The sequence below is a fragment of the Balaenoptera acutorostrata genome, chromosome 3 (assembly GCF_949987535.1).
Source record: "Balaenoptera acutorostrata chromosome 3, mBalAcu1.1, whole genome shotgun sequence".
In the NCBI taxonomy this organism is placed as follows: Eukaryota; Metazoa; Chordata; class Mammalia; order Artiodactyla; family Balaenopteridae; genus Balaenoptera; species Balaenoptera acutorostrata.
In genome coordinates this window covers 83103976-83130782 of record NC_080066.1, presented here as the reverse complement: position 1 = coordinate 83130782, position 26807 = coordinate 83103976, and the positions used below count along the sequence as shown (strand labels likewise).

At 36.0% G+C, this 26807-nt stretch overlaps 1 protein-coding gene across 1 annotated transcript in view; it reads right to left on the bottom strand.

Annotated features, from left to right (window-relative positions):
* Positions 1 to 26807, bottom strand: part of WDR72 (WD repeat domain 72) — a 202100-nt gene that overhangs the window by 59871 nt on the left and 115422 nt on the right. The window contains exons 15-18 of the mRNA XM_057544023.1: positions 25848 to 26665; positions 23053 to 23144; positions 19081 to 19160; positions 12985 to 13180 (exon numbers count right to left, since the gene is read on the bottom strand). Coding sequence (XP_057400006.1) covers positions 12985 to 13180; positions 19081 to 19160; positions 23053 to 23144; positions 25848 to 26665 — 1186 coding nt within the window. The remainder of the gene's footprint in view (positions 1 to 12984; positions 13181 to 19080; positions 19161 to 23052; positions 23145 to 25847; positions 26666 to 26807) is intronic.

The following is a 26807-nucleotide window of genomic DNA, read 5'->3' as shown; positions in this document are numbered from 1 at the left end:
CCACTTTAATTGAATATTTAATAGATGATTTAATGTTCAAGTTAAGATACATTTTAAATGCTAAATATAAAAATGATTTGTGTTTGCTTACTGGAAATATTTGTAATACATGTGAATATGTATAATAAACCAATATTTAAAGCAACTTTACCATGGAAGAAATGAAAACACTATCTTCAATTTATAAACATGCTATATTCATCAAACTATATTTTTGACTAAGAGTTGGTTTTTATAATATGAATATCATAACATGGATTGCCATTAACAGTATAAATAGTTTAACTCATTTTTTTAAAATGTGTAACATATTTTCCTTTAAAATGAGACATTGGAAACATAAAAATGGCAATATCCTCCTAGGGATTTAGCTAGAGGGAAACACATAAATTTGAATAAATAAATGAGCTTGCTCTTTTATAAATTCCATCCTGTACATGATGCCCCATGACTATGATTTACAGAAAAGAATCTGAGATTAGTAAATAGGAGCATGCAATTTAGTCTAAGACCATTTTCCAACAAGTCATATCAACATAGCAAAGGTACTTAAGTCTTCCATGCCCTAGTTTTCTTTTCATTGAAATGGACAAAGGCTTACTTTATTTGAAAATAATCCAGTTATTTTTTTTTTTTTTTTAGTTTCTGAAAATAATGGTAAAATAGATATTTTGGCAGTCCTGAAATGAACATTTCTGCACAGTACATTATGAATAGACTCTAGATAATTTGGAGAGCTTGAAACAGGAGAAACCTAAGAAAATTCTAAAAACTCCTTTGCATTCCTCAGAATTAAACACAGACACATTATGGTATCTGAGTACTACTAAATTCTCCCGACTTATTTGCTACAAAAAAAGACTGATTAAAACCTTTCATTTTCTTTCAGCATTATGAGAACCTCAGACAAGTTTTAGTGGATAACTTACTGATTCACACAGGTGAGTAGGCCATTCTATACTGTATTACAGGTATTTGTGCCATTACCTTCTGAAACTCTGTTTCATAGTACAGAGTCTGTCATATAAAAAATAAATGATACTGCCCAATCTCAGCAGTTTGAAAGAAACTAAATCAATGGCATAAGGGAAGCAGGTGATGTAATGACTCTAGACTTAAGTAGATGACTTGAAGAGATGGATCATAAGTTTAACCTTTGAAATTATTCATTGGTTATTAATATAAACACATGAAAAAGCACATTTCAAAGTTACCTTGCTTTGCTAAAATTCTATTCATTAAATCAAGTTTTTTTTTTGTTTTTTTTTTTTAAGTGGTGAAGAGAAATAGTATATCCTATTCCTGGAAAATGTCTAATAGCAAAGACTTAATAAGCCTGGTCTTACTTAATGTTTCAGTAAAGGATGTTGATAGAAAAGGAGGTCAATAATGTCTACATAAATGCATACACAGAAAAAAAGAAAAATAAAATGAATGGTGAAACCCAAACTTGTCAATATATGGTAAGTGATCCAAATGCATCCAAAACAGCTGAGAGATCAGACCAAGTATTGTACAAATATGAGTTGGGAAAAATTTAAGGACTGACTCAGATGGATGGGAGATTGAGATAGTGACCAAATATAAAGAAAGAGAAATAACTTCAAATTAGCACCAAGAACCACAGCAACTCTGAAGGTGTTACTAACATGACCTGGATTCTGATGATCCTGAAGAACATTTGGTGTCATTTGATCTAAAAGCAAGGAGACAAAATTTCTCTCCTCTATGTAATGTGAACATACTTTCTTTCTCTATGTGAGATAAAGCACTAATATTCTGTCTAAATAATCTAATTTCGTGAAGAGGTGATAAAAATTTTAAGGAAAATAAGTATTGCTTTACAAATAAATACCAAACAGAGAGGTATTCTGACAAAATTTGGAAACAAGGATTCTTTGCAGCTCCTGCTCTATTCACTGTCTACTTTGCACTGGAAATGCCTCACTTCTCCTCTTAAAATAATTTGTAATGGCTCCCTTTATCTTTCAAGAAAAAGCTCATTGCCAGATCCTTTACATTCTAGGTGTCTCACCTTCTGGATCCAGACTGGAGCATCCTCATCTCCTATACCCTGCCCACACCACATTGTATTCCTCTGTGTCTGTCCTCATGTTATTCCTTTTGCCTGAAATACCCTTTTTGCATCAAGTTCTTTCCCACTGGTGTCAGTTGGGTCCTCCCAGAAGCAGATGTTAAGATGGCGTTAGAAACACAAAACAACATTGACTCTATGCCAGGCCCAGAGCCAGCCTTCGAGGACACAAAGATGAAAGTGAAAGGATAGGACAAGAAGTTCTTTTTTCTAATGGTGGAGACAGAACTGCAATCAGATGATTTACTACACATCCTTGGAAGTACTATGGCCAATGTAGAAACAACGTGGGTGGAGTACAAAGGAAGGAGCAAACAAGGGGGAGCCAAGGAAGGAACTTCTTGAGTTAGTTGGGGGTTCCTAATTCCGTCACCTCCCTGTGCATTTTCAAAAGGGGAGAAGGATAGAAACAAAGAAAGGCATCAGAATGTATAGAATCCCTTTCTGAAGGCTTTGGTTGTCAGCAGGTTTGGTACTGCCCCCTAGAGGAAGCTTTGGAAACTGCTGAGGCAAGAGACCTTTGGTTTCCCCAATGATTGTGGAGACACTCACTGGCATTCAGTGGGCAGGGACCAGAAATGCCAGATGTCCTGCAGTGTTCAGGACGGTCCTTCGCAATGAAAAAATTGTCCTGATATTTCACATGGCTTCCAAATTTTCCACTAGACGTTCCTGGAAGGGAAAGCCCTGCTTATAATTTCTTGAGTCCAGAATCTAACTTAATTTTGCACACAGGGATCTTTCAAGGTTTTGATTATACCTCCAATTTTCTAGGAAGGACACTAACCTTGTATGTCAAAGAATGGCTACATTTCACTGATGTTGTCCAGAACCTTACCAAGAAAAATCCATCTGGACACCCATGTCACTGACAGCACCACCATGCGTGTGCAGGGACTGCATTGGCCGCTGTCATATTCTCAGCAGTGAAATGTTTCCTGGTCAGCATTTTATTATATCTTTTAGTATAGTTATGCCCAAGCTTTTACCTACTAACATATTTTTATTATAAATTTCTTACTCTTTGTTTTTTATCCTGTAAATTGTATAAAAATTATTTGTATAGATAGGTTATATTACTTATGAACTTCATTTTAGAATTAGAAAGGGAACATTACACAACATTAGCAATATTTCAGTCCATTCTAGGACTGAAAGGGTTGAGAAACACCACACTTAAATTTTCTAAAATTTCAAGACCAACTTCATTCTGATGAGAAGAAACCTAAGAGGCTGAAAGATTGTCCACAGTTACCGTATTCTTATGTATATTCAGCTACTACAGGGCGCTTTTACATTGCCCCAGATTAGCAGGGCTGCCTGGCTGGAGGACAGGCGTTCCTGCACAGATAAAGGGCCCATGTTCATCTGCATCAGGTAAAAGAAAAAAAAAGGAACAACTCTTCTTTGAAACAGCTGTCTTCATTTCTTGTAGCTTGTTCTCTGGGATTGCCTTGTTTTTTGCCTTCAAGCATCTGTCGGCATTAATTTTTCCTGATAGCTCTATAGACAGATAAATTGCCCCTGAACTAAATAAATAAATTTGAAGAAATGCTTCTGGATTAACATTTTAGAAGAAAGCCATCATCCCTATAATGATCTTTTCCATTCTCTTCCTACCTACAGACGATTAACATATTATTTAGCATTTCTTCCATTTTGCCTTAGACCAGAGTTCTTTGATACATGTCTGTCACTGTCATTTATCATTCCTCCACTCACACAGGCAACAAACATTTAATGAGCACCCATGATGAGCCACGTGGTGCATTAGCTGCTAGGAGCACAAGATTAATAAGTTCCAACTTTTGCCCTCAAGGAGTTCAGAGAGGTGGGAAAGAAAGGCAAATAAATAAACAATTAGAGTGCTAGACTATTTAGAAGAATATACAAGAAATGTATAAAATGATGTAATAAAAAATTTCAGTACCTTACATTGAACTTTCGACATAATGCTTAATAAGAGATGTTTTGAAGTTATTCACATTGTTCCAAGGGTGAAAGTTGGGCAAATATATTGGCAAGTTAAAATGGAAAAATAAGGGTCGTGCCAGCAAGGTGAATGAAATTCTGATGGAATGGGGTATTCCAACGACCTGAGAACATATGGATATTTTTTCCATCAACCCCCATTTCTCTAGCAATTGCCTTGCCATTTGCCAGACACTGTTCTATCTTCTGAGAATCCAAAGCTGACTAAATCCCTGCTTTTTCTCTCAAGGAATTTAGTTATATCAAAATTATTTCCAGAACTAGGAATGCATATCTATATTGGCTAATGGAATTACATTTGATGGAGGAACTAATATCACACAAAGTGCCAGGCTCAGAAGTAGGAATGGAGTCAATAAGGAGGAGGCTGACTCAAGTGAGCCAGGCTGTAAGCAGAACTCCAGGTTAGCAGTGTTAAGGGCTGTTGGCTACAAGAGATCACGAGTGAGCCAGAAATCCAAAGAGAGGCAGATGAGTCAGAACCCAGGATGTGAATCCAAATACTGAGGAAATAGTGTTTGACACAGCAGCCCTTTAAACACTTCCCTGGAGAAGCTGTAGCTGAATGAAGAATAAGAAGATGAGTTTCAGGCAAGTCTCCGGGCTCTCCAAAAACATCAGATTGAAACCAGATCATGACAAAATGAGTAGTGAAGTGCCAAATAATCAACCATCAGGAAAGATGTTTTCTGAATGGTTACAAGCTAGATTCATTCATGTGTCTATTTTTAATTTTTTTGTCAGCCTATGTGCATACACATGATCCTGGGATGATGATGTTTAGAAAACAATTTTCGTGTGTATATTCAAGACTATATCTGGCTGCTAAGGAAAAGCAATCAGTTGATTTTCCTTGTCTTTTTCTTTTACTAATTAGGAGTTGGCTGGATCTTTAGTACAAGCTACCCCGTGGTCCATCTATTCATCCATCCACTCAATAATCACTTATTACCAGCTACTAGGTGAAGGACCATCCCAGGTGATGGGAGGGAAAAAGATAAATAGACCCAACCCCGTCCTTGAGAGGTCAGTGTTGGGAGGCCAGTTTCAGTTTGGAGAACAATAGTGCAGAACACATTGATTGCAGCAACAGAATCTAGATCACTTTTCCTTTGTCAATAACTTTAAATGGGTATGCAGACAATAATCAATAAAGTGGTGCCTGCACAACAGTTACCAAGGAACTATTTAACTCAATTCCTTGATGCTACCGTCTCTGCCCAGCTGGGCCGGGTTGGCATTCTGATTGCTCATGAGGAAAAAAGACGATGCAATACTCTAGTTCTTCGTATGCCAAGATGAAAGTCATCAATCTCAATCTCTGTGAAAGATGAAACTCTTTGGTAAAAAGAGTAGTGAACTCTATCAGTCTTTCTAAGGTGACGCAATCTTTAAGATGATACGGAGAGGGCAGAGGCAGTGGAGAAGTTCAGAAGAATTTATATGGGGAAAAGGGAAATGATAAAATTTCTCCACCTATTTTACAAGAAGCTAAAAATAAGACAGAACATATATTAAACCCAAATGGCAACAGTGTTTTTTGAAAGATAGGTAGTGTACTCTAGGTGGTAAATTATTTGCTTGTCATATGTAAAATCATCATCATCTAACATGAATATCTTGCTTTTTAAGTCAGTTAAGCCTATTACATGATTCAAATTAATCTATCAAAATGAAAATTTCACTTTCCTCTTCTCTTCCTCATATACTGCTAACCCTTCCCCTTTTTGACTGATATGTATATGCCGAATCTTTTTCATTTCTAACGTTTATCAGTTGGCATTGCCAGTTCCCAGGCATAAAACCTTTTAATTTTTAACATTAAAACTTATATTCATATAAATTTATATTCCAAACAAAAGTCTTAGTATTAGGTACATCTTTAGTGAAATAGCTTACAGTGTCTCATCCAAAGTTTAGTAGAAATTAGGTATTTGATATTTGCTGATTACTTGATTCAAGAGAGTATTTTCCTCCATTGCTCTGCCAGATATCTGGGGTTTTGCTGCCTTGTGATCCCCAACATGGGTTATACCTATCTCTGTAAATGTCATATAGGAGCCACTTGGTAAATATTTGCTGAATTAAGAAACAGTGAAGGAAAATAGTGGTTACTTGGAAGGCAATGACAGATAGTAATGAAGAACCCCGATTTTGATGTCAGACTGCCTGGGTTTGACTCTTGGTTCTGTTGTTTGTTGGTAATAAGACCTTGGGAAAGTTACTTAACTTCTTTGTATCTGTTTTCTCATCAATAAAATGGGTATAACAATACTACCTATCCCCACAGAATTGTTGCCTGGATCAAATGATTTAAGGTGTGTGAGGCACTTAGAACATATTAAGCCATATCCGTGTTAGCTGTTATTATCATCACTATCACTATCATTGTTATTCTGGAAGGCTGAGGGTTAGGAGAGGAAGGCGTTGGCACAATGAGATTCAAAGAGGACACAGATATTCTCCAGAGAAGAAGTTAAGGACATATGGGTTTCTCTCTAATATTCAGGTTCCTCATTTATGCATGTATGGAGCAGATAATTCTTGCGAGGAAGAAAAGGGATTACGTGGCTTTAGTGGTCTTAGAAAACAGCTGTCTTCTCCTACTCAAACTATTTTTGCTTGGCTAAATCATGTTCATCTTTCAAGTCTTGCATTAGGCAACTGTTCTTCTAAGAAGCTTTCTTGACCTCAAAGTCTGGGTTAAGTACCTCTGTGATGCGCTCCTGCAGACTATTCCGTGGCTCTGACACCCTTATGGTTATCTTGATGCTAGTTTATGGTCTTCAACTGGGGATTTTCAATTAGTTCTCTGTGTACCACCAACTCTTGGATCAGTACACAGAGGCATAGAGGAGTGATGCATAAAGATGTACTCAAAGTTTTGGAGACAGCACAGTGTGCAATATACTATATCAAGTTACCAACCCTGCATACCCAAAAGTTTATCATACCTGCCTTCTGATTCCACCCAAGGCTGTGGTTGGGATACTTTCTTGCAGAAAATAGCAAGGAAGAATTTGATGCATGCATCACCAATATATGTATGTTTGTTTATAAACAATATACATGCTATTAGTATATCCACATTAAGTCCACTCTAAAATGTACACAAAAATTAAAATTTCAAAAGGAGGACATTAACACGCACACACACACACACACACACACACACACACACACACGACAATGCCATTTACATCTTATTTGCTTAAGCTTGCATTATTAGAATTATCTTCAACCTGTAGTTTCTTGGCAGGAAATATTGCTCATTTTCTGAGAGTTAGTTTAGTTAATACTAGAAAATAAAATCTGTAGATCATCTAAGCAGGGACATTTGAAACTGAACATAGCAGAGGCAGCCTTCTCTGAAGTGAGTCTTCTACTCTCCTTCAGCATACCTGGAATGTCCTATGCGACACTACACTAACCGACATAGGTTTCAAATCAGGATACCAGGGTCAATCTTTGTATCAAGGATATTTTTGTTTGAAAAAATGCAAGTATAGATTTTCATTATCTCACTCCTCCATATCCAATTCGTCAGCAAACACTGTCAGCTATACCTTCAAATGCATTCAAAATCTGATCACTTCTCATCTTCTCCATCCAAGCCACCATATTTTTTCCAAGCTGCCATCATCTGCATTAGCATTATATGGCCTCCCAACTGGTCTTCCAGCTTCTGTCCAGGGCCCTGAACTTCAGGCAATGAGATCCCATTAAAATATTTGCCCTTTGTCTGCTCAAATATTTTCCCATCTCACTCAGAGAGAAAGCCTAGGACCTCACTCTGATACACAAGGCATTCTATGACGATCCCTCATTACTTCTCTACTCCTTGCTCACTCGCCTTACACAGATCTTTCCTAAATGACTTCTGTGGCTATAAAGAAGAATGCATTGGCCTTCTCACTTAGCCTTAAGACTAAGGTGGAGGTGGAAGATGCATTTACCATAACTAAAGATGGTCAAGAAAGAGTTTCCCTGTGAGGTAGTCAGACACTATGTTTCAAAGCCTTTCTACAACTAGACAGATTTCCTTCTGAGAAATTCAGCAGGCAGATGAAGACTGTCCCAAGCCAGTCCTTCTACTGATGGCCACCAGGACCACAAAACTTTTCTGTTGAATATGTTTATTTACTACAAAATAATGGTTTTACTTAAAGAGGACATTTTCATTATTTAATTTTGCAGATAAGACTTTGAAAATTGTACACATAATAAAGATTATTTGCAATACCCATATCTGATGTATCATCTTCACAACCACACAGTTTAACGTGAATTTAAATTCAGCCAGTAATTCTAAGGTGACAGTTTTATCTACAAAGCCACCATTTGTATTTCAAGCACTTTGTTTAATGGAACAACTTAGAATACTTGTTTAAACTGATCCAAATAACATTAAAAAAAAAAAGTTAAAGGAAATAAATTTCAAATGCATTTTAATAATAGAAACCACTGCTGTTTTTTAAAGCAATGAATCTTAGCCCTAAATGTGAGTGTTAATTACACAATTTCTTATTAAAGAGATTCAAGGAAGATAGCAATGCAATCGTTATAAAAATGTAAACTCAGATAAAATCCACCACTCTCCCATAAAATACTGATTCACAAATATTAAGACCTCAAATAAAATACATGCTGTGAAATGTAACAAGTGAAAACACTGAAAAATAAGATACAAAATTATAAAGTTCAAACATATATTATGCTTCCATTCTCACTTTACTGATTTCCACCTCATGTACAAACAGTTCAAGAAACCTGGTGATTTTCCTTATTAAAAGGGCTGAGATGGCAATGATTGAACACTCTGCATTTTCTTTGTTAATAGAAAGTATGATTTATGAGAAAGGAATACAAATCTAAGAAAACCACTCAATAAATTATTCAATTTTCAGATCAAGCTGATTTAGAGCAAATTTCCTTCATGCTGCCAGTATGGGAAATGTAGCTTATTGGATAAGAACGCAGTGTTTAAAAGAATATCTGGGCTTGTTTCCTTGTTTTTAGTAATTTTGTGACTGTAGACAAGGCACATACCTCCTGTAAGTCCAGTTTATTCATTTAAAAAATGGAATAATAATAGGAAGCATGTCTCAAAGTGCAAGTTGTGCAACACCAGTGGCTTTCAAGATAGCTAGTACAGTGATGAACTTTTTTTGAAATATTATTTATTTTTATGTGTATGAGAAAGATACATAATTAGTATGTCAACCTAAACATATACAGAGACTTATGTCAGGAAAAGCCTAGGTAGCACCATGGGAATCTCTCTTTCTCAGAGAGTAGTTCTTTTCAGCTGTACTTTGTGACTTCAATTCCATGAACATGGACATTTTTTTTTAAAACTGTAAAATTGTTTACACAGACAACTCAAATATTGGAAACAGAGCCTTAGGGTTCATGTGGATCATGTGAAAATAAAAGGAAAAAGTGAGCTAGCATTCCTAAATTACTTAGCCTACTGTTAGAGCATATTAAGAATGTAATAACTTTTGTTGTTGTTAATATTATTTTTTCCTTATGACTATTATTGTCATATTACCATAATGCTAATAAACCAAACATAATCTACCCTGGCATAAAAGAAGTTTATGAGTATCTGTACAAAAAAAAATCATCTATTGCTTTCCAAATGATTTACAAATAAGATGAATCAAGAAAGAATAAAAGAAATTAGAAAAAAAAAAGATGGGGAGCTCACAGAGGAAAAATGAACAGGGACCTGATAAAATCAAACAACATAAACCATTTATCATAAGAATATTTGATAAAATGATGTATGTTGCAGTGACACTGGGGTTAAGTAAATCTCCTGACAACATTTGAAGAATAATCATATCTGGTGAATAGCACACACACCATCTTCTTAACCTTTAAATCAGGACATTTGAAGTAAATAAAATAGCTTTTTGCTTATTTATTTTTAAAAATTTCATGAAGTAATGTAGTATATACCACTAATAAAGGTCTAAAACTTTTCTTATAATTTTACTTAGTTCCTCTGAATAGTTTAAAAAATAGTTTTTTCCAAAAGGGGAAAAAATGGCAATGTTAATATCCAATATAATATTGCTTGGAAATTTTCCTCTTCAATGCTTATCTGCTTCCTATTTAATTGCAATTGTAATTAATATTTTCCTACAGGGAATATTTCCCAGGAAAATATATGCTCATTATTTTGTGAATATATTTATTTTAAATAAAATATTCTAAATTTCATCCACCAACATATAAAGTAGCTTTAATACTTTTGTGTTCCAATTCTTATCACAAGCTAACCCTAAATTTTCTTTTAACATTGGCAAAGGACCACTCAATAATGATCAAAAGATAGATAATATTTATTAAGATCCAGATTTTTTAGTCATAGTAAGACTCAGTTCCATAGAGTAAATAGTTCTTATATCCGAGAACTAACTGGGGACAGAACAGGGCCCAATCTGGTGAAACTTCAAATAATGGGTAAGTCGTGTGATAGCAAAACTCATAAAAAGTTTCACCTTGATAGCCTACCATGAATTTCTCACCCAGAAATGAGGACTATGGGCCAATGGATAAGTTAGACACTAAAGTTTATGCAGCTCAATATAAAAAAAAAAAAAACCCAATCCAAAAATGGGCAGAAGACCTAAATAGACATTTCTCCAAAGAAGATATACAGATTGCCAACAAACACATGAAAGAATGCTCAACAGCATTAATCATTAGAGAAATGCAAATCAGAAATACAATGAGATATCATCTCACACCGGTCAGAATGGCCATGATCAAAAAATCTACAAACAATAAATGCTGGAGAGGGTGTGGAGAAAAGGGAACCCTCTTGCACTGTTGGTGGGAATGTAAATTGATACAGCCACTATGGAGAACAGTATGGAGGTTCCTTAAAAAACTAAAAATAGAACTACCATATGACCCAGCAATCCCACTACTGGGCAAATACACTGAGAAAACCGTAATTCAAAAAGACACATGCACCCCAATGTTCATAGCACTATTTACAATAGCCAGGACATGGAAGCAACCTCAGCGTCCATTGACAGATGAATGGATAAAGAAGATGTGGCACATATATACAATGGAATATTATTCAGCCATAAAAAGAAATGAAACTGAGTTATTTGTAGTGAGGTGGATGGACCTAGAGTCTGTCATACAGAGTGAAGTAAGTCAGAAAGAGAAAAACAAATACTGTATGCTAACACATATACATGGAATCTAAAAAAAAAAATGGTCATGAAGAACCTAGGGGCAAGATGGGAATAAAGACACAGACCTACTAGAGAATGGACTTGAGGATACAGGGAGGGGGAAGAGTAAGCTGGGACAAAGTGAGAGAGTGGCGTGGACATATATACACGACCAAACGTAAAATAGATAGCTAGTGGGAAGCAGCCACATAGCACAGGGAGATCAGCTCGGTGCTTTGTGACCACCTAGAGGGGTGGGATAGGGAGGGTGGGAGGGAGGTAGACACAAGAGGGAAGAGATATGGGGATATATGTATATGTATAACTGATTCACTTTGTTATAAAGCAGAAACTAACACAGCATTGTAAAGCAATTATACTCCCATAAAGATGTTAAAAATAAATAAATAAAGTTTATGGATAAGGCACAGAAATACCACCTAATGAGAGTTAACACATGATGAACACACTAGCTGTCTTTGGAGAGTTGGAAGAAACCTACTAAATGACACTACAGGTGCCTCTCCAAATGAATAAAGAACACAAATATAGTCATTAAAAATTAATTTAAAAAGGAATTTTTCTACTTCTTGCTTGAAAGGTGTAATACAACTACAATTTTGTGATATGATCAAAAAGAAGTGTCTTAAAGTGGGTGAATTTGCCAGATAATTAAAGCTAATTTCTTGACAACAAGTAAACAAATGACTTGAAATTGCCATTGAGTTTTAACAAATTACTTATTGAATTTACCAGCCTTGCTGACTGTGTTGGCATTAGGAAATATTCTATCTATTTTGATCTTTGGCCTTTACTGAAAAAGCCTTTTCCTGCTGCATATACTCTCTCACTGCATAATGCTCTCTAGTCAGTAATCTTATAAAAATAATAAGAAATAAATATAATGCATTTTTCAGAATGACACCTGTTTTAAGAGTTAACATTTTAAATATAGCAACATTTCTCTGAGTCCCAAATAAAAATCTCTTTCAACCTGAAACATGTAAATTTGTAACATGTTTTCCTGACAAATATATGTATTTAATCATATTATAAATTCATTTGTTCATCAAAACCTTACTAATGAAGTTGAAAATCAAATTTTTGCTTATTTTTTTTTTACTGTTTTTTAATTTTCATTTTTAAGTCACAACTAACAGGCTGAAAAATCAGATGACATTTTACTCACTTGCTAGTCAAAACCATAAACACTGTGATTATAAAGTTACAATGATAAAATTTGTTATAGAAAGAATCAAGTGGTCCAACTGTAAAGCAGTGCAATTTTAGTTTGTAGTACATTTCTTACTCTCAGAGAAGAAAAAAAAAAATGGCACATGGCTATTACCATGGTATCAAATGAAAACAAATTTAGGACCCATTATTATCAGGGTATCCTTATAATGTATGTCCCATTAAGCTATTACTGTTAGTTCTGTTTTCATTTTTACTGACTTAACTTTAAAACATTTTAATAAATAACATAAATTTTGTTCTGTAAAGAATTTATTAATTATAATAGAATTTAGCATTAGTAACTTGACAATTATGAGGAAATTGATAGCAGAAAAGGTCAGAAACAGGGCACTTGGCTTGGTTTTTGCAGAAATGATACATTGTGAACCCATTCTCAGAATGTTCTGAGTAGTAGAAAAAGTTCTGATGAAAGAGCATACCAATAAATGTTGCACTTACTTTGCAGAGGCAAAGTGTCTGTAATACACGGTAACTCTGGCTCCTTGGCCCATTCCATCTTTGGCTGGATCTGCGTCATCTCATAGTCACCATTCTTTGCCACCGACACTGGTTCACTGTTGACTGGTGTCTTTCTAAAGGTTTTCATGTGCTGTTGAACTTCCGCCAAAAGAACAGCTTGTATTGCTTCAGTTACCTGTAAAGTTTTTTTTTTTTTAATGAATTATTTTTAGTGTTATCACAAATGCGTGGAGTCTTATATAAAACCCAAAGTCTAGAATTTTGATTTGAATAAGTCTCACATAAATTGGAATGCTCCATTCCACTAAAATTACCATCTGAAACAATTGAAATGCAGTTACTGAAAATTGGCACCCAAATCATCATACTGTTCTTTTAAAAAAACCTCAAGAGGGCTTCCCTGGTGGCGCAGTGGTTGAGAATCTGCCTGCCAATGCAGGGGACACGGGTTTGAGCCCTGGTCTGGGAAGATCCCACATGCCGCGGAGCAATTAGGCCCGTGAGCCACAACTGCTGAGCCTGCGCGTCTGGAGCCTGTGCTCCGCAACAAGAGAGGCCGCGATAGTGAGAGGCCTGCGCATCGCGATGAAGAGTGGCCCCCACTTGCCGCAACTAGAGAAAGCCCTCGCACAGAAACGAAGACCCAACACAGCCAAAAATAAATAATAAATAAATAATAAATTTAAAAAAAAACCTCAAGAGAATGTAAAAGGAAAGTTTAGAGGGAGTTCTCAATTCTTTCTCATAAAATATTTTCATTTATACCAGAAGACAAAGAAAATTTTAATATATCACATTGCTCTGAAAGACAGGTTTAGTTCCTCAATGTCTAGCTCTAAAACATGATTTAGCTAAATACCCTTGATTTAAACTACGTTTAATACAGAAAGTTAAAGACAAGACTTTAATAGTAAATCTCACTAAACTGTGTGTATGTGTATATGGTTTTACATGGCTTAAAATACTGCAAAGCCTGCCTTCCGATTATTGTACCTACCCAGTCAAGGACCTGTGGTTGAGGGAAGGGGAAGGGAGATATTTAGCACAGGGCATCTAATCCAATATGTTCATTTTTAAAATGAAGAACCTGGGATGTGACATTCCAAGTTCCACACAGACCTGGTGGACAGGCCTTCTAACCCCTGATTCTATGTCCTTAGTAGTATATGTCCTCCCAAGGTTCTATACCCTTACATCTCAGTAAAAAGCCAGTGACAGTACCTTAGCCCCTTCCTGGTAAGAGATGAGGTAAGGTCCAGGAGTTAGGTAGAGTTCAAGGAAAGCCAAGACCTGAATTGGTGAGAGAAAAGGAAGGGCACTGCTGATCTAGATGAACTTAGGACACTTTTCCAATATCTTCCCCTGGCTGATAGTTAAACCTTTAACATAGCCACATCCCAATGCCTACTCTTTTCCCTTCAAAAGCCTGTCCTCTGTCACGATGACTCATGTTCCATAATTGCCATCATCCCCTCTGCCTTATTCCCAGTCTACCCATAGGATGCCTAGAGCTAGGGCTTTGGGACAACACCACTGAGACTGGTGATCGAGAGATGCTAATGCCCAAAACAGAGTAGGTATTCATTTAAATATTTATTTAGTCCCTTTTATGTGTCTTGGTAGCATGTGAGACCTTTAGGTTCCAGGGACACTTGAGAGTTATTGGTGATGGCAGATGCTAGGTGAACTACAGGAGTAGAAGGAACTGGGTTCTAAACTCTATTCTAGAGTTTTAAATATAGGGAGCTTCCTGAAAGTATCAGAGGAGCTGCTTGATCACTGATCATCCCCCTGTTCTTGTCCAGTCAAATGCTGGGTTGGGTCGTGAAAAAAGGCTAATGAATGATATGATTTTACTATTGCATACTAAATCTATTAACATTGTAGTACTGCCTGTCACAATGCAGGTACATAATGCTTACATCATGTGAGGAGATACTCAACACTGTGAAAGCTGTTGCATACCATGAACACAACATATAATTCTACACATCATGATACTGATGAGTCATGCTTATTAATATCTACCATATGCTGAGATACGTTGTATATTAACTATTAGCTATGATATCTATTAACATATACTATTCTATATCACAATAAGTGAATCATGCTTATCATGTAGATATTATGATGGGACAACCTGTATTAATTATTCATGGACAATTTTACAACACCGAATTTATGTCATTTTAATTTTGCCACACATTTATTTGATAGCACTGCTTCCAAGACATGAATGGTGTGGTATACAGAGCTCTCAAAGTGACATGAGAAGGTCCAAGTTCCTGATCTGACTATGACAGTTACTACAAATGTAACTTTTGACAAGTCACGGACTTCTCTGGGACTTCATGTCCATACTTATAAAACAGTCTGTGATGCTGAGAGAGGCTAGGATGAGAGCTTTCAATCACAGAAAGCTGTATGGAACTTGCTTCTGTTCATACCTATAAAAATCAGGAAGATATGAGAGGATATCCTCAGAACTGTAGTACATCCAGACTATAGTCTATCCCTCAGAATGGGCAGTTTGGCCATATGCTCCCATGGGATTATGGATGCCCTCTCACAACTGTGATTTAGAAAGTCCTCTATCCACTAGATATAATATTCTCTAACAACTTGGATCCATATTCTTTCTTAAAAAAATACAGGGATTTATGCAGCTTCAATTAACATTTCTAATTATTAGATTTATATATCATGACCATATTATTTTTACCTGTTAAATTTTGAAACTTTTTGACATATTTGTCACTACAAATGCATATTGCAGGAATAATCAATATGAGTATCATTAAAAAGCAAGATGAAGCAGAAACAGCAGAATAAAACATATTAACCACAATGAGCAGGATACTCAGAGCCACAAAACTTAAAAGTGAATACAGAATGGCACATACCCAACTGGAAACAAACTCAAAATATACGCTTTGTGCTCAGTGTGAAGTCAATACACAGAGAAATGGTACAACTTATATAAGCATATAATAATGTTACAGTATCTGGTATACAGTGAGCACTAAAACCATGCTAATGGAATTGAAATAGATATTGTATACTTTAAAAATATACACTATGGAATGTAAAATTTAATGATAGTTTCTGACTGTCAGTACTTAAGTGTCTCTAGCATATAAACAGAGTAGATAAATTTTGTAGGGGCTTCCCTGGTGGCGCAGTGGTTGAGAGTCTGCCTGCCAATGCAGGGGACACTGGTTCGAGCCCTGGTGTGGGAAGATCCCACATGCCGCGGAGCAACTGGGCCCGTGAGCCACAACTACTGAGCCTGCGTGTCTGGAGCCTGTGCTCCGCAACGAGAGAGGGCGCGATAGTGAGAGGCCCACGCGCGGCGATGAAGAGTGGCCCCCGCTTGCTGCAACTAGAGAAGGCCCTTGCACAGAAACGAAGACACCCAACACAGCCAAAGAATAAATGAATAAATAAATAAATAATAAAAACAAAGGAATTCCTTTAAAAAAAAATTTTGTAGGTAGGTAGTAGGCATAGAATTTTTCCCAACAAAATATAAAATCTGTAGACATTATATAACTTTGTGATGTTAATACTGAGCTACAACTGAAAGCACTATGGCTATAAAGCTGTCTTCCAAATGCATATACAGTTTTCCTGAAAAGACAGATATGCAAAGCATTACACGCTTATGAAGGAATGTGCAGATTTAAAATAAGGTTTAAAAATCCATTGGTTGAGAAAAGAGAAGCCACATCTGGGCCATATACTTTTTACTAGAAGTATTACTATGCCATAGCAAGCTAAAAATGTTAATGGTTTTCCACCAACACCTTGAAACAGCAAAGTATTGTAAAATAGTACAGAGCATTATAAAGACTCTTAAGGGCCCCCGTGGCCTGCTTGTGGTTTCAATGTCCAGATTTTCTGGTATAAAAGCATTTTCCCAACACTCAGGCTCACAGGAGCCTTTCATGTCTTGCATCATCTCCTGGAAAAGCAATACGTCTCTCAGGAGGCCTGGATGTCATGATTTCACCCACTGGTGTTAGATTATAAAATCCGAAGAACGTTAGTGCTGCTTCAGAAACATGCAAGTTAGGAACCCCAAAACCTGCTGTTGCTTCTCCAGCATTTATTTCTTTGTTGTGTATATTTCATGTGTGAGAAACAAAAAACAATCTCCAGACAAACTCATTCATCTGCAAAATTAACTCATCCTTACCCATTCCCTTAAAGGTACGCCCCCTTCAATTTCTGAAGTAGGATTATGCTCTTTTTTACAAAATCATTCCATTACCACCTAGTGTTCCTAAAATACATTAAAAAGCAGATTCAAGTTAACATGATTTGACTAACTGCTTAAATGAACAGCTTTATAAGGAATTTGAGGATTGGTTAATGAAGCATTTATATGGATACTTGCAAGAGCCTCTGTTTTTCCTGAGGGCCCCAGGAATTCTCATTCTCACTTTACACATGAGTAAAATAAATAATCAACAAGTTAAACCTATCTTCCAGAGTCATTCATCAGGTTAGTGGCAGAAATGAGGGGAGAATTTTGAAGCTTAAACTTCATACAGAGTGAGTAATAAATGCTCTAGTATATTTGTCCTGCTGCCAGCATTTTACACGAGGTCATAGAATCATAGAACCTTAAGTTCCATTAGTCCAAACATATCCAAACCACAGTAAAATTTATTTTAAGGTCAAACGAACAACTACAAAAGATCTTTAATTAGAGAAACTCAGGATAAATGTTTTATTGAATTCTTTTTTCCTTAAGAATTGTTTTCCCTGTTGAGAAATTCTTTGGCTACTGGGGGAAAAAAAAATCCCACCTTTAATAGAGACTCTTTTAGGGTGACTGTAAATATGCTGGTAAAGTCAACATATACTAATATTTATTTGATTATCACAGATGCTTTTTGCATAGCTATTCAGTCATTCATTAAATATATATTGACTGGCTACTGTCACTGGTGAAAGGGGTGAGTGAGACAGGCAAAGTCCCTGCTCTCAGCAAGCTTCTGTTACAGTGAGAAGATAGAAGGTAAGCAAGCAAAAGAAGCAAATGGTATAATCTCCACTAAAAGCAAACACAACAAAGAAAATAAAACTGGATAATGTGATGGTAACTGGAGCATGGGGCAGCAAGGTATGGTGACAATATTAGATGGAGTGATCAGGGAAGACTTCTCTGAGGAGTTGGCTTTTGAGCAAAGACCCAAATGATGAATGGAAAAAAATGAGAATTCCAGCCTGAGAGAATAGTAAGGTCCTGAGGTGGAAGTGAGCTTTGTATGTTCTGGAAATTACAAGCAGATCAACGTGGCTAGTGAGAATGGGGGAGAATGATGAAGAAAGAGGTTAGGCGAGGGGCAAATCATGTAGGCCATGGCTTTAATAACCATCCCAACTATGTTTATCAGGTTTTATGGTGTCAGCCCCCATAATTTGTTCTGAGTTGACTTTCTTTGTTTTCCTGTAACCAAAAATAACCATTTGTAATTGGAGTTATTGCTCTTCTTGTCTTGCAAATTTGACATTTATTAAGCCCATGAAGAATAAAGTTCCAATAAATATTCATCTAATCAATGCACAGATATTTATTGTACAATGTTCAAAGCTATCCACAAAAAAATCCTTGAAAGAAGAAGAAAGACTTAAATTGGACATTGAGGAAACCAGCTCTCTATATCAGCTCACAGATGAAAAGGATAGAAAAATGATTTCTAATTATACCTACCAAATTCTCAAGCCTAGGGACTTTTATATCCAATTTTGAAATCAAATAAGAGACATTTCTGCCACCACCTGAAACCTCAGTGGGCAATAAGTTACCTGTAACAACATAAATATCCCTTCCTCAGCCCCCTCTATTCATGCCCCTTAACTTGGTGCATCCTTGCATGTTATTTTCCACTTTTCCCTCATTATTAGTCTCTGCGTTAGTCCTATTAAATGAAATACCCTGGAAGAAAATATGTGAGGACAAGAGTACCTACTCACGTATACTCTCAGGTAAAGGGGAGTATGAATGAACCACAGCAGCAAGGAACTCTTCCAATAACTTCAAGAACATGAACCGTATCATACCTGGACAGACTGGTCTTTCCAACAGGAAATTAGCTTCAAAAGTGAAATGTCAGCTTCAGGTAGATGGGATTCACTCTTACCTAGAAATATATGGAACACATTTGTATCTTCAGAGTATTAAACATGGATGCAGCCCAATGATCTTCAACCCTGGCTGCACATTAGAATCACGTAGGGAGCCTTTTTTTTCCCCACAAACACCGATGCCCAGGTTCAATCTTCCAGTGATTCTGGTTTAATAGGTCCCTGGGTGAGGGTGGGGCAGGCATTAATACTTCTTAAAAGTATCTCAGATGATTTTCATATATAGCCAGAGTCAAGAAACATTAATTAACTTATATATATATATATATATATATATATATATATATATATATATATATATATATTAAACAATTATACTAATACACATTCACATCAAATCAAATTCATCTTTATACCTTAAACCCATTTCTGTACCTTTTTGCCAACAAAATGCAATGACCAACATTCCCCCCACAACAGATCACTGAATTTTACAACTCCTTCCTCATACAAATAATTCCTGAAATTCTACCTTGCCATGAATCAGTATCTATCACACAGAAAATCCTATAAAAGGCTTCCTTTGATTCGTCCTTACCGAGCTATACTACTCTGTTCAATAGGTATAGCACTTATGTTTTAATTTGACTCATTTTGTTATGTATTGTTTCTTTTTAAGTTTGCCCTTTTAAGTGTTCTTTCTATCTATTTGCCCTAATGTTCAGTGTGAAATTTTAAGAGTGAGCTATGGCTTGGTTTATTTAAATTGATCCATAGAGTGTCCGACAGTTCCCTACACAGAAAAGCACTTAATAAGTGCCCTTTCATTAATTGAAAATGAACATATTATCATCCAAATGAAAAAATCAATGAATTAAGGCTTTCTGATGGCTGAAGTATATTATCTAGGTACCAGATCCAGGAGCGAGATAAGGAAGAGTGATGCAGGCTTGCGCTGGAGGGAAAATTGCTATAATTGTCTATTTAAATTAATGTATTAATGTATGTTTGAAATCCTGGATCAACTATTTAAATTAGTATTAGTCCAAGATGCTTTTCATTGAATTACCATTTTATATATTAATAGATATGTGTGTGTGTATATATCTCACATTAGTGGTCAAGGGAAATGTAATAGAAGGTATTGATATAATGTAAACTGAGAATATGAAGGAAATATATAAGAAACTTCTGCTCATTAATATCATCATTTTCTCCTGATGGAACCTATGATATGAATTTGAAATGCCCAAGAACAGTACATAAAAGATGTGATATGATACAACACTATGAGTTTGAAGTCATATTTTCCATTTCTTCATGAGCACGGCAGGTAACAGAGCATTTTCTTTTGATCGCTTTCCTTTCTCCCTCTCTCACTTTGTTGACCTTGTGATTCCACCATCAAAGCTAAGTATCGGTCTCAACCGTAACTACTTACTGGCATCACGGGGTACTTCACAGCACACTTTAATGTGATGTTAAAATTTTAATATGAGATGGAAATGAGAGCCAACTTTTCTTGGCAATAACAGTGAGTTAAAGAATTAATTATAACTTCAGGGGGAAAGATAAAAAGAAAACATCCCAGGCTTCCTCAGGCTTGGACTTTATAGAATTAATAGCATGAAGTGAATCCCTCCTTTCCCTTCACCTCCCATCTGGCGACTATAAAACATAAAACTATGTTTCCTTAGTACCTAACTGAATTTTAAATGCTATAAATGCCACCTCTCAACATCAGGGAGATGGTTCAGTAATAACACTAGTTGCTCAGGCTGCTTTGGTTGGGACAGTCACAGGAAAAGTTGGGGCCTCCTTAGCTCTGGTTAGCAAATCCCTAGGTCTCTGCAGAAACTACTTATACTGCACCTTAAATTCTAGTCTCTTTCCCAGTGTTATATAAAAAAAGAAAATTAGAGCAAATGACCCTAAAAAGGGCTACTATCTAAGGAGAAGGCTGGTAATCCAGACGGGATCATATAGAGGAATCATGACTTGTAATCATAAATATGAGAAGTGGCCTGACATAGTGGGAAGAACAGGGGTATGGAATTAGGTGGAGTTGGACTGGAATCCTAGCCCTTCAGCTTGTCGGCTGGTTGACTATGCGTGTCATCTAACTTCTCTGAGTCCCAATTTTCCCAAGGGTAAAACAGAGATAGATCCTCCTACTGTGCACTGCTGTTTATATATTATTTGAGGTAATATATGTAAAGTCATTGGCATAATTCTTTGGATATACTAGGGGCTTAATAATTGGAAGCTATGAATAAACTCTCACTTTAAAATATCCCAAATGAATATTCTTTTCAATAGCCCTGAGAGGGCCACTGTGCAGTGTTGTTCAGGCCATCCCAACGTATTGATCATATACTGCACAACTTTGGAAGCAAAATGCACGTCAATTCTGGAATCTTATTCCCATTTTACAAATGCAGTAAATTCGGCTTTGAAAGGAGTAAAAGATACACCCAAAGTTAAGTAGTAAGTGGCAGAACTTGATCTTGAACCTTAGTGGTTTATCTCCAAAACCATTGTTCTATTTTCTATTCATCCATTAATCCAAAAGTACTTGCTTAATTCCTTGCAGGCGTTGTTCTAGGAACTGGGGACACAGCAGTGAATAAAACTGTCATAAAAAACAATAACCTCCCTGGAGCTTACATTTGAGTAGCAGGAAGTAGGTGGCAAATGAAAAAATGCTATACAGCATGTCAGATAGTGAAAAGGATTATGATAAAACAGGGAAAGGGGTAGGGTGTGCGGGGGAGAAGGGAGGGCACCTTCATTGATAAGATGGTATTTGAGGAGGAATTGAAGGATGGAGGGTGGAGGTGGGAAGCAGCAGGTTGATTCATGTGGAATCTGGAGAAAGGGCATTCTAGACCAAGGGAACAATCAGTGCAAAGACCCTAAACCCTGCCTGTCATGTTTGGGTAAGAGTTATAAAGCCCAGCAAAGCTGGAAGGCGTGAAGCAGGGGATGAGTACAAAGAGATGAGGTCAGAGGGGCGTGTGTGTCTGATGACATAAGTAGAGCAGACAGGTTGTACAGGGCCTTGTGAGCTATCCTAAGGACTGTAGCTTTTATTCAGAGTGAAACATAAGCCACTGAAAAGTTTTAAGCAGTAGCATGAGGTTCTGACTTAGTTTCAAATAGATGACTCTGGGTGTTTGGTTGGGAATAAAGTGTAGGAACCAAGAATAGGAGTAGAGGGTAGTTAGGAGGCTTCTGTATCCAGGCAAGCGGGGATGAAGGCTCACACCAGGGGGCTGGCCATGTAGGTGGAGAGAAGCAGTCAGAATCTGGAATATATTCTGGAGGTGGAACCAACATGATTACTAAAACATTGGATGTGGGGTACAAGAAAAAAGGGGAAAGTCAATATGACATTAAAGTTCTTGGCCTAAATAACTGGAAAGATTGGATTGCCATTTAATGAGATGTCAAAAATTTGGAGAAGCAGGTTTTAGAGATGAATTAGCCATTTGGCATCAAAAGAAAATCCAAACACCAAGACTGTTACTCAGAAGAATTCAAGGACCATTATATAATCTTCTGAAATAACTGTAAAACTCTCTAATATAATAATTACTTATTTGGTAATAAAGATATTGATACAGTAAATTCCCCATAAATCACATATGACCTTAATTTAATATTCAAATGTTTCCTTTGTTGAAAAGTTTCAGACTTTTAGGTATTTCAAAGATCATTTGATTAAATCTATCATATTACATGTCTTATAAGATATTTACTTTAATAACAAAATTTCATGTATATTTCAAATATAGACAGAATACAAAACTATAACCATGTAAAATACAGACTGAATCAAACAATAAACATGCACACTTCTTATTCTAAACTGTAGGGTGCTATCCAGTTATAGCACTTTTATTTCATAGAAGAAAAAAAATTATTAGACTATATCTGTAACTTCACCATTTCGTAAATAACCGTAGAAGCTTGAAACATTTAAAATATCATTCCCAGGACTTTTCATCTTGTTATGCACAGACTCCATTGTGAAAGAACTGTTGAAATAAGATTCAAAGGATATTATTAAAGATGTATAAAAAACATTTTGAGAAATAAATTGACGATATGACTGCATGACCACTTTAACAAATTTGGGAATTGAACACATTATTTTTAGCAACATCTTTGACATTATTCTCTTCGGTGAATCTTTTTTCCCCACTTTAACTTACCTAAAACCCTAACCCCAAATGAATTGTGAATCTTAGTTTACCAGAATTATCTTGTGATCCACTTTTACTGGAGGGGCCTTGCAACTTTAGGTCATGTGATTTGTGGCTAATGTAATACATTTTTGAATCCTAATATGTTCATAGCTGCCAAAGAATTATCCCCAGGTACCATCAGGACTTGATGAAGACAGGCTTTACCCTAGTCCAGTGATTCAATAAGAGGAAATTCAGATACTATCCAGGGATATTCTCATAGGCAGATAGCTCTTTCCTTAAAATTCAGTTTTGTCACACACTCAGTTGTTAAGCATACAAAGATTTCTCCACCTTTACAGCCACAGTGAAATGTTAGCAAAATGGCCAAATTTATTGGAAGGATTTGGAGTGACAAATCCAATACACATTATTTTGATTTCCTTAACTATAACATGCAGTCTCCAATAGCAGATCAAATCTGAAATGGCTTATTTAGGGAAGCAGTCTCTAATCCTGACACCTCCATTCAATAATTTGTTTTAATGAAGAATTTTGTAAAGAATTAACTAATGTGTGGCAATGATTTTAAGGCCATTTAATGGAAGGCATGCTGAAAGCCCTTAATCCCCCCTAAAGGGCACCAGATATATCCTTCACATCCTGTATTCAGTATCTGGAACAAACTCAGAATGAAAACCTCTGGCGACAATAACTGAGTCCCTCATCTGCTCTGTGGGATCATGATTATGCTAGCAAATATAAGTTGTTTTCAAGAATTTGAAAAAATCTTGATGATCACCTATTCTATTCATCTTATTTTGTAAATGAGGAAAGCAAGGCCCAGAGGGGCTAAGTGACTAGTCCAAAGCCCCATGACTAGTTTAACAACAAAACTAGGGTTCATTCTCGGGTTTTCAGGCTTGGCTGACTACAATTTTTCTTTAATCATACTTTAGGTGTTATTTAATTTTCTTAGTAATAGAAAGAAAAGTGCCTAACTGAAATTAAAATACATATATATTATATATATAAATTATAAATATGAAGTTATATATTATATAAGTGTATATATATATATATATATATATATTGTAATGAACAGAAGAAAATAGAGGAGAATTAAGTACATGAATCATGGAAATTCACCAGTCTCTGTTTTCTCATTATTAGGGCCACCAAACAGAAAATGGAAAACCCTATAGCATAGAAGCATTGTAATGATAGGGAGCTTAACACTGAATCTACATAATCCATGTGGATTTGCTACCAGACTGTAGGTTCACTGAAGGCAGGAACTCTATTATCTAGTACCTGACACAGATATTTGTTGAACTGAGCTCTTACCAAAGAACAGAAATGTCAAGGACTATTTACCACCATGTACTGAGCAGTTCAAGGAGCACATCTTCTATAAAGGCTTTCTGATGGTTTCATCTCACACTAAGTATTCTCTTTACTCTGACCACCTATAATACTTACCTATACTACAAATGTTTCTCCTTGTTCCTTCAGTGTTTTCTACTTATTTCATGTGCATTATCTTCATCATTTCAATTAGTTCCTACCCAAATGAGAAATTTATTTATATTTCCTCTATGAGCTAGTGCTAAGGACATATTCAGTAAGCACTTGATGAATTGAATCCAATCTTCTAACATCAGACTATCAAAAAGTATATTGAATTTTAGCAGTGGGAGAAGGTAAACACAGAGTCAAGGTTAGCAATCAGGCTCTGGAGTTAGACAGATGCCCAGCCTTGAATCAGCTTGTAAGGCTCTGAATTAATATTGAGGTTGATACTTTCTCTCCATAAGCCTCAATATCCTTATCTATACAATAAGCAAAGTAATCGTACCTATACCCCAGCTTTGCTGTGCACATGAAGTGAAATCATGTATGTAAAGGGCTTACATGGTGACTAGTAGATATTAAACACTCAAAAAACAATGCCTATTATTACTAAACTGTACTTTCTATAAATGAATTAATGATAACCTCTTCTATTTTAATATGCCAAAGTATGAATTAAACAGTGGGATTTGAGGTAAGAAATTTTCAAATTTTTCCTTTCCTAATGATATACGAAGTATATCATCATAGGCATTTATTTAAATATTTTTTGTTCATACTTAATTCACAACAAGTATAATGGATTTCAAGGTGTGTATGAATCTATCTACCTATCTATCTATCTATTGAATCATTCAGCATCCAGTACTGTGAATTTCCTGGTACATATTATGAGAGCAATGGATATTTGTTGGACGAATAAATTTTAAAACATATAGATTTATTGCCCAAAGTAGTCTCCAATCTCAAAGAATTAAAAGGAAGATTTTCTTAAAATTGTTTTGAGCTAAAGGAGATGTTGCATATTTACTCTTCATCTAAAGGAAGGAAGGAAGGTAGGAAGGAAGGTAGGAAGGAAGGAAGGAAGGAAAGGAGGGAGGGAGTGGGGAGGAGGGAGGCTAGAGAGATAAATATAACAAATAATGATAATTTTTTTAATGTCATAAATAAGAATAGTCAAAATCTCTAAGCATGTCTTACCTGTCAATTCCACATGCCAGTTCTAAAGGCATGTTAACTAACTTATTAACTAAAAATAGTTTGCTCAATAAGTAAACTATAGTGTTTAGCTCTTGCAAAGAATCAGAATTATTTTCCGGTCTTCTTGGCATCCCAGCCTGATTTGGAAGAGTGGAAGTGTATTTATTTGACAAGTCCAAAACTTTCCTGGAAAATAAATTTACTTTTGAATAGTCTTTTTTCATTTCAGCATTGCATAAATCCCAACCTGGCAGCATCAGTGAGAAGTGATCTTCATTTGAAGCAAGTCCTAAAGAAACGGGACCCTGAAGCTTTAAAATATTGAGATGCTTAATGCAAAGATTGTCTAATTCTTTATCCACTCCCCATGGCAAAAGGCAAGATAGAAGCAATTTAGCTGTGTCTATTGTGAGGTTGGCATTGGCTTTTCTAGATTGCTTAAGGTGCATCTTTTTGGAGCTCTTTATTTTCTTCTGCCTTTTAATGCCATCATTTTCTTCTGATAACTTCATGGTATTTTCTCCTTGGGCTGGGCTTTCACTAACAGGCTTGGCTTGTGCCTCCACTGAGAGAGGACCACAGGCAGTTTTATTTCTTTTCAGTGTCAGTGTTTTCTTCTCTACTGTGCTTTTGGCTCTTCTCAGGATCTCACTGCCATAGAATGAACTGGAAGGGTCAACGTCACAGATTGGAGTTGGCAGCAAAAGTTCAACAAGGTTTTCCAGATCAAATAGAAGGATATGAAAACCAATGTTACTCCATTTTGTCTTCACAGGCAAGACATTAAAAGGTCCTGAGAAAGACTTGGCATCAGCGACCTAAGGGAGATTTTAAAAATTTATGTGTCAAAGTTCTTATTTTTAAGTGATTTTATTAAAGGTTCCATGATATTAAAATGGCATAAAAAGAAATTATGTAGCAGTACAATCCAAGGCATTTTAATTTTTTGCCTTAGCTATA